General features: G+C 44.2%; 1 protein-coding gene across 1 annotated transcript; it reads left to right on the top strand.

The window, feature by feature from the left end:
• The first annotated feature begins 247 nt into the window (after positions 1-247).
• On the top strand, positions 248-6476 carry LOC126996500 (neogenin-like). Its single transcript, XM_050857029.1, has 7 exons — positions 248-316; positions 543-1357; positions 2048-2220; positions 2860-2976; positions 4911-5071; positions 5280-5580; positions 5763-6476. Exons 2-6 carry the CDS (start codon positions 1297-1299, stop codon positions 5323-5325), a joined length of 558 nt encoding a protein of 185 aa, XP_050712986.1. The 5' UTR covers positions 248-316; positions 543-1296; the 3' UTR covers positions 5326-5580; positions 5763-6476.
• The last annotated feature ends 2689 nt before the right edge of the window (positions 6477-9165 follow it).

The following is a 9165-nucleotide window of genomic DNA, read 5'->3' as shown; positions in this document are numbered from 1 at the left end:
TCTCTGTTTCATCTTGGACATTAGAAGTGGCAACAGACAGTATTAAAAATATTACGTAGTTTTCATATTTCTTTATGAGTGTGAGTGTTTCAGTTTGGTGTCAGTGTTGGGCAATGCTCTGTGTGCATCCCCACACACACAGCCTGCCTCTCCCCCACCACTGCCAGAGTTTGATGAGCAGCCTCAGGACGTGACGGTCATGGAGGGGAGCGCACTGGGTTCCTGTGCCCTGGACACCATGCCGGCGCCTCCATCAAGGGGTTCAGGAACAGTCACCCGCTGGAGCCAGACTCACGAATGACACGCCTTCCATCTGGTGGGTGTCTTCAGGGAGAGGGAAGGGCTGAGAGGAAAGGTTCAGGCAGACTGTTCTGCCCTGACCCATGGAAAATAGCTTTAAGGAAGAAATTGACGATTAACTTTGGGCATTTTCAATCATTCATTAGTGTTCATCATAGTGTGAGTCATGCTGTGTGACCTGAGCTTAAATCACATACTTAAGGTACTTGTAGCTCCAGCATTGAAGTTGCTTGCCTCTCCAGGTGCCTTAGAAATAGAGAATGTAGCCATGCCGGGGAGTACTGCTGCTAAGCCAACAAGAGCAAGGTGTCCCAGCAAGCCACACTCACAGTCAAGGAAGCCTACATGCTCACTGCTCAGCCAAAGTCCACGATAGGCAAGGTGGGGGACAAGATTACCCTGGACTGTGCGGCCAACGGCTACCCGGAGCCAGCCGTGGTGTGGCTCAGGGACAGTGCCACCATCCACATGGCGTAAGGACCTGCAAAACGTTCCGTTGATGATGAAAGGGAATTCGGGAGATGACTGAGAGGGCCATTTTGATGTGTCTTGAGAGCTTGGATAACAGTGACTGAGGGAGAGGTTTCAGAATCAAATAAATATATACCCATTCCTTTTATTTTTAGTTTGTGTGTGTGTGTTGCAGTTATTGCTGTATATAAGGTAAGTGTTGCAGCAGGCTTATTGTAATGGACTGCTTTTGTTGGTATTTTTTTTCCCTCGAGCTGCTTCCTCTACTGTGAAAAAAAAGTGACAAACAGCAATTAGATACAAAACTCACTTGCTTACCGTACCTTTCTGTCTTTCCTCAGGGACCTGGACACACTGTTCTGCGGCACCACCACCAGCAGCCTGCACATCCATGGCCTGCAGGAGGAGGACGAGGGGACGTACAGGTGCCGGGCGGAGAACAGGGACCTGGACACACAGTTCTGCGGCACCACCACCAGCAGCCTGCACATCCATGGCCTGCAGGAGGAGGACAAGGGGACGTACATGTGCTGGGCGGAGAACAGGGAGGATTCGCTCGACGCCGTAGCCCACATACAGGTCCAAGGTGAGACAAAACTATGACATATATATTTTTTTACAGTAATGAAAGAGTTCAAAGGCAAAACAACGAAAACAATAAAGCACTGCTCCTATAAAGAAAAACATGAGAGGTCAATATCAGGTGTAGAGGTCATAGGCAGGAGGAAATACAGACACATGATGGCTGTTCCAGAGTTTACCAGTGAAAGGGATGAAAGAATGAAGATGCTGGTTAACTCTTGTGCTGTGTGTGGATAAAGTCTGGCATGGTAAAAATCTTAGTGTTTGTGAATTATCATATGTTTGTCTCCATTACTAGTATTGAAAATGGTATAAGAAAGACTATTCATATCTTTGTGGTTTGAGTATATAAAGTTTGGCATTGTGAAAGGTTAGCATTTGTCAGTTATCGTTAAGCTAGGTTAGATGTTTGTCTCAGTACTAAGGTGTTTTCAGTGATATAACAAAGACTGTGCATATTTTTTGTGTGTGATTTGTGTGGATAAATTTTGCCATAGTGAAAAATCTCAAGTGTTTGTCAGTTATCATTAAGTTCCTCTCAGTTACTAGGGTGGTGAAAATGTTGAAAATGGAATAACAAAGACTAGGAATATTTTTGTGGTTTGAGTGAATAAAGTTTGGCAAAGTAAAAATCTTAGTGTTCTTCAGTCATCATGTTTCTCTCAGTTGCTAAAGCTTGAAAATTGTGTGACAGTTGCTCCGAGGTTTCTGAGGCAGCTGGCCAACGCTCTCACCTATGAGAAGGAGAACGTGGAGCTGGAGTGCAGCGTGTACGGCCAGCCAGAGCCCTCGCTCCACTGGCTCAAGAACGGCGAGCTGCTGGTGGAGACGGACTTTTGTGATGGTGTGGACATTTATCACTTACAGGTTAAAAAGGACAGAGATATGCAGATTCATAAGATAGATTGATTGATGGATACATACATACATACATACATGCATACATACATACATACATACATAAGGGGAAAGGAATGTAAGGCTCTAAATCAGTGGTTCTTAACCTGGGGGGTGCACCCCTCTAGGGGGGGACACAAGGCCTAGGGGAAAACTAGGTATTTCTCTCATTATATTTGTTATTCTCTTAACAAGAGCGTGGGCTAATATTGAGAAGTTTATGAACAAATGCAGACGTATCGCCATTACTTTAGTTGCCTATAGGCTACTTAAGGCCTGCCATTTTCTTTAACATCTGGGAGGAAATTTTACTGCTAGATGCAAGGGGGCGTGGAGGGAAGGACCACTTCCTAGAGGGGGCGGAGTAGTAAAAAGGTTAAGAACCACTGCTCTAAATGGATGTAAAAGGTATATAATACATTGGAATCCATAAGGCTCCATGTAGAAGGTTCTAAAAAGATAAGTAAAGGAAAAGGGATCTAAGGTTCTAAATAGATACATAAGGGATATAAGGCTCTATATAAGGGGAGATAAATATAAGGCTGTCAATAGCTACACAAAGCACAGCTGTGTTGTGTTAGGTGTGTGTAATGCCAAGCCTCCCTGTAGAGTGTGAGCGGCAACAACCTGCAGATCCTTGGCCTGGTGCGCCAGGAGGACTCCGGGATGTACCAGTGTGTGGCGCACAGCTCGCCAGGGACGCCCAGCTGTGTGTCCTTGAGTCAAGTAAGTGGCGGTGCCGTGCGGGGCAGACACTGTTCACACTGTAGCCCTTTGTTTGCATTCATGAGTACTGATGTAGTGTTGTCTGCATTGGACACAGGCAGTGACTAGTCCAGATAATTCCAGGTTGCTAATAAGCCCAGACATTTACAAGGTTACTGAATGTATTACAATGTTTCTGAGGGCAGCTGCAGCCGCTGCTACAGACGCTGCAGTTTTAAAAAGTGTACTTTACCCAAGTTATTGATGTTGATGCATGTGATTTTCTTAGCATGGCTGTAAGCATAGCCCTTTATTGTGTTTATTATTCCTTGAAGACTGAATAAAATGCATAGATTACACTGTGGGCAAAGCACACGTCTCCAGTAATGTGTTCATATTTGATTGTCCTGAAGTTTGGAAATATCAAAGCCGGTGCTGAGTGTTACTGACTCACTAAAATGTGATTTACCCGAGAATGACTATTTTGTTGTGGTATTTTGATAATACGTTGTCTGGGCTCACCTCCAGGAAGGAGCAGCATGCCCCCACCCACGCACAAGGCAGGTCACAGACACTGTCACCAGAGTAAGTGGGACAGCTCAGGCACACCACTACTACTACTCATTCATCATCATTTCATGGACACCTGCTCCTAGGAGCTCCCACCAGGGGATGGCCACGACAGAAGAGCTTCCAACTTTCTCTATCCAGACACTCCCTCCTTGCCTGCTCAAAGATCTTTCCCCCTCTCCCTAACGTACTCTTGCACCCTATGCCTCCATTTCACTGGAGGTCGTCCTCTAGCATTCCCTCCCTCTATCTCACTCACATACACCCTTCTGGTCATCTTACTCTCCTCCATTCGCTCCATGTGGCCAAACCACTTTAAGGTCTGTCGCTTCACCTCTTCCACCACTCCACACTTCTTCCCTTCACCCCTGTGACACATTCCAAAACACACTTTCATTACTCATTCCATCCATTCTACTCACACCACAAGCACTCCTCAGGTAACTCATTTCCACTGCCTGCACTCTAGACTTTCATTCCAGGCCCACGTTTCAGATGTGAGGGTTGGTACTATTATTGTATTTCTACTACTACTCCTTGGTTTTCAATACTTAGAATGTCTGCTCATTGTTGACACAACTTGTTTGCATCATTTGCCTTCTGTTGGTGTGGCCTTGACAGTCACTGTCTACTAGTCTTTATGCTGTACACAAGAATTACTCCTGAGAGGGGAACTCTTTGATATTGAAGCTGCTTAGGTAAAAATAGGTTTTCAAAAATGGAACTGGAGATCAGTCTTCATATTTCCTCCAGTGTCTTTGTTAGTGTGACAGCTCAAGTGTGTGGACAACTGAAACAAACAGTGGCAGAAATATTGCTAACACTCAACTTGTATTTTTGGTAATAATTGTGTTTGTAGAATTTTTGTCTAAACTTCCTTTGTGTATTTTGAGCTTTGAATGCTCTCCATGAAAGGGTTGTAGCACTCCGTCACTCACCATCTTTTCACACATTGAGGATGTCCAGAGAGTCACGCTTCATTCCCTTGTTCAGGAAAAAGTAACATTAGAATTCTTCAGTGTCAGTTGTTGGTTCAGTCTTTGCCTCATCAGCAGGGTGTTGGCGTCTCAGGTAAGAGGTCACTTATATTGCCCCGTGACCCAAGTCTAGTAATCTTTTTGTTAGTTACTTTCCATAAAACTAATTACTGTTGATAGCTCTCACCCAAAGGAGGTTTACTTATAACTGTGAAGCAGCAAGATAGATGCATCATCTGTTTTGAGTCCACAAAGCTACATCAGTACTTACCAAAGCTTAATCAATTATAAAATTTAATTCATATGATTTTTCTTATACATTTCTTGTATTCTTTTCTTAAAATATTTACCTTTTATTCATCTATTTAGTACTCTAAGGCATTTCTGAAGAAGGCTCTCACCCCTCAGAGGAGCAAGACCCTGGCGGCGGGCACCCCCAGGCCCCCTTGGCTGCTGCAGGCCACCTCCACCAGCAACAGGTTCATCACGCTGGCCTGGCATGAGCCGGAGCTCAACACCGACCACACTGTGGGATACTCAGTCGTCTACAAGCAGGAAGGATCACTCAGGTCAGAACCAAAGGACACAACCTGGGAATATTTATTGCATGAAAAATTCAACACAATACTACTGCTGTTAAGATGTAGTTAGCAAATACAGAGTTATCCAACTTCCATTCCAGTGATTATGAAGAAATAATAACATTCTAGTGAGTACATATACAACATTTCATCAAAAGTAAGTAATTCACACATCACTTTCCTCCCTTCACTGCAGAGAACGCGTCCAGAACGCGAGTGCAGCTCCTCCAGCGAGGGACTGAATGAATACAAGACCCAGATCAGCGACCTAAGTCCCGGGAGTAACTACATGGTGCGGGTGGTGGCCCACACCTCCGGCGGCCTGGTGGGCGCCTCCACACATGAGGTGCGGGTGTTCACCAAGCCGGACCTGGACCTGCCCTCCGCCCCAGAGTCTGAAAGTTGTCCCCACCTCACCCACCAGTCTGGAGGTCACTTGGTCGCCGCCCGGAGTGGCCAAAACGCCCATCACGGGATACACCATGCTCTATACGCAGGTGTGGACGGCCTTATAGAACTGTGCGCCAAATGTGGAGTCCCTTTTGCCTAACAAAAGTCTCCCCATATCCTTGTGTGTCATTAGTGACCTTACTTGGAGTACAGGGTGACCATAGCCGTGTGTTTGTACAAGTGCCAGTGTGTATCTTAACCATTGTCTCCCTTGTAATTTTCTCCTCAGGTTGGGTCAGCAGAAGAACACGAGGTAGAGGTCACTGGTACGTCACATGACCTCCAAGGCCTGGACCAGTTCACAGAGCACAGCGTGTGGCTCACCGCCGTCAACAGTAATGGCGGGGGAGACGCCACCCCGGCGGTCACTGCCAGAACCTTCTCAGACGTGCCCTCAAAGGAGCCTCAGAATGTGAGCGTTGAGGCTGCCAGCTCAAGGGTGAGTTGTGGAAGGCTTCCAAGGCAAAGATGCATTTTAAAACTCATTTTTAAATAGCTTTCTGCTTTGTTCGTTTCCTTCACATCATCTCTACAAGTTGCACATTCATTGTTTCAGTATTTTTAACCCTTGCACATTCATTATATTTCATTATATTTGACCCGTCCCCTGCGATTGGCACAGATTTGGCCTTCACAGGTAGCCTGAAAACATATACTCCCAGGTCTTTCTCTGCCTCTGTGGTGGATAGTGGAGTGTTTCCCATGTGGTATTGGTGTGCTGGATATCCTCTCCCAGGGTGCAGGACTTTACATTTTTCTCCACTGAATTGTAGCAGCCAGTTTTTGTTCCATTCCTGTAGCTTGGTGAGGTCTTCTGGTAGGAAATCCACAGTCAGGGGGTTAAGTTGAAGCACTCACGGCCTCACACAATGTTCAAACTTTTTAGATTGTATTTTCATCATTTCTCATATATCTTTTTCCCTCACACGGCCTTTCCCTTCAGAGCCTCCGCTGGCCGAGCACCAGAATGGGATCATCACCAGCTGCAAGATCCGCTACAAGGAGCGTGGCAAGTCAGGTTCCTCCAAGACCAGTGCCACAGATGGAAACAGACGACTCTTTGCCCTCACAGACCTCAAGAATCCCCTCCCAAGGTGTGCAGGACTTTATATTTCTCTTCATTGTAGCCACAGACACTTTTTGTTCTCACTGTTCATTTCCCATTTCCTTCTGGTTCTCCTCCTATTAGCCTCTCTTTCCTTTCCTTACTGTTCATTTTGTTTTTCCTCCTGCTGTTACAATTTCCCTGTTTGCCCTGCCAAATATTCTCCCGTCATTCTCCTGCGTCTTACTTCTCTGCATTTCCTGGTCTGCCTTCCTTCCTTCCTCTTATACTTTACATCTCCATTTCTCCTCCTCCTTCTTTTCCATGTTTCCCATCTCTCAAGTTTCCTTCCCTTATCCCATTCTCCTCCTCCTCCTCCTCAATGATTTTGATGTCGATGGAACTTAGATTTATTCATTTTGTTTCATTTAATCTCTCTCTCAGGGGGAAGACTTACACACAGTTATTTTTTTACTTCATTTATTTATTTCTTGATACATCTTATTGTTCTCCTGGGCCCAGATTCACTAACGCCTCGCAGATACGACAGTCTTAAGTGGATCCAATATGGCGGAAATAAGAATGTCGTATCTTGCGATTCCCCAAAAAATCTTAAGTCCGCCATGTTTAGATTTTCCTGCCTTAACGCTGTTTCACACTCCCGCCGACAGACGGCGTAGTGTGTTGTTGACATATTTCGTTAAACCAATGGCAGCGCTCGATACATACGTACTCAAGAGACAGTAGCCAATCACAGGAACCTCAACACCAGTGCAGCATGTGGCCCGTGACAGAGGCAGGCGATGTCTGTGACAGAGGCAGGCGATGTTGTCTGCCCCACCGGGAGTACGGAGATGAAGTGAGGAAGTTCAGGTAAGCTAATCACTTGTCATGTGGAGAGTCAGCTTGGTATATTGTTGCTAAAACGTGCTAGGGAGTGAAACATTTTTGTTAACCTGCATGAAGGTATCCTTTAGGTCAGTGTTGTCCAAACCTGTCTTTCTGTCAGTTCTTAGCATAGATCAAAGGGGTACGTGAAAAGACGATGAACACACACACACACACACACACACACACACACACAGCAGAAACTTCCCATGTTCTATGAAGGAAAAGAGAGGGAGGGACGGTTGGTTACCTAGGAAGGACGCGTTTTGTAATGTCGTAAATATAATGTAATGTAATGCAAATATGATATATATAATTGACTTTAGTCAGCCATAGGGGGTTCGTAACAGTGGGAGAATGTAATAAAAGGGTACAATAGGCGAAAAAGTTTGGACAGCACTGCTTTAGGTAATGTTATAAACCTGTCTTTCTGTCAGTTCTTAGCCATGACTTTGTCCTCCAAGTTGTCCATGATCAGTCTCATTACCCTGTTTTGACCTCTGTAGGTAAAAGTGTAATATACTTGCATGCACCAAGTTATCTCACCATGGAGGGGAAAGGATATGGGTGCACACACACTTCAGTACGTGGTGTCATTTCAGTATTTTCATAGAGGTGAGGCCATTTACTGAGCAGCAGAGCTTAGCAAACTTATCAGTCATTAAGATTTGCCACTTCTGCCACCAGGGCACTGCCCAGTAATGTGGCTAGGATTAGGAGTGGAGCTCAGACATTGTCAGCTGCTCAGATATTGGGAAGTAGATAAAACGGTATACTTTCCAAAGAGCAGCTTGCTGTATTACGGCTTAAAACACTGTCGCTCTACTATAAGTGCAATAACAATAAGTAAAAAGCTCTTTCATAGTGCTTGAGATAAACTAACTTCCTATTAAAACATAGATACTTTAAATTCACTATTATAACTTAGTCATTGTATTTCTTTGTTTTCTTCATTTCCACAGATTAAGTTTATTAACTATGTAAACTTTTTACTTCATTGCTTCTTAACTCTCTCTCTCTCTCTCTCTCTCTCTCTCTCTCTTATGATCCTGGTTATGATGACCAAGCAAATAACTTTCCTTTTATAGGAGACTGAGTGTCACCTGATGGTGTAGTGGGTGCTACAACACCTGGCAGCCCATATGTCCCAGCAGTGGTGCAGCGTCAGACCCTTAAACTTCCAGGCAGGAGACACAAGATAAAAGATTCTGAAGAAGCAAGACCAAGCATATATTACTGGATAGTTTGCAGAAATGTGTAGATTTCCTTGAATAGTTTCAACCAGAATGACTGCAATAGCTGGAGCTTTTCAGGACTTTGTTGAATATTGCAGGGCATGAAATTCTGTATTTCTTATGCATCATTAAAGGTCTCTTTTGGTTTCTTCAAACATGTTTTGTATTTGCAATTTATTTAATTGTTTTCTATAGGAAATAACATATAAAAAGATGTTTAATAGCAGACTGTGAAGAATTGCTCCAAATAGTACACACCACAGGTGCTATATGCTTTACATTTTATTAAGTGTATAATAAGCTCAGCCATATTGTCCTGCAGTTAATTTTTAGAGTCAGATAATTGCTCCCCTTTTTTTACAATTTAAGTTGTGATTGTGTTCATGTATACCAGCAGTTCTTTCTTTAATTATATTAGTAAAGAAGTTTTTATTATATATATGAAGTCAGATTAAGTGACTTTC

This window comes from Eriocheir sinensis, chromosome 1 (assembly GCF_024679095.1).
Source record: "Eriocheir sinensis breed Jianghai 21 chromosome 1, ASM2467909v1, whole genome shotgun sequence".
Taxonomy (NCBI): domain Eukaryota; kingdom Metazoa; phylum Arthropoda; class Malacostraca; order Decapoda; family Varunidae; genus Eriocheir; species Eriocheir sinensis.
Note: the sequence above shows the minus strand (reverse complement) of the source record. Positions and strands in the feature narration are given on the sequence as shown.

Excerpts from the sequence above, each read along its gene's own strand:
- LOC126996500 (XM_050857029.1), top strand. The coding sequence starts at position 1,297 with ATGTGCTGGGCGGAGAACAGGGAGGATTCGCTCGACGCCGTAGCCCAC. Across the intron at positions 1,358-2,047 it reads AGCCCACATACAGGTCCAAG|TTGCTCCGAGGTTTCTGAGG; the intron begins GTGAGACAAAAC and ends ATTGTGTGACAG. Across the intron at positions 2,977-4,910 it reads GCTGTGTGTCCTTGAGTCAA|AGGAGCAAGACCCTGGCGGC; the intron begins GTAAGTGGCGGT and ends CTCACCCCTCAG.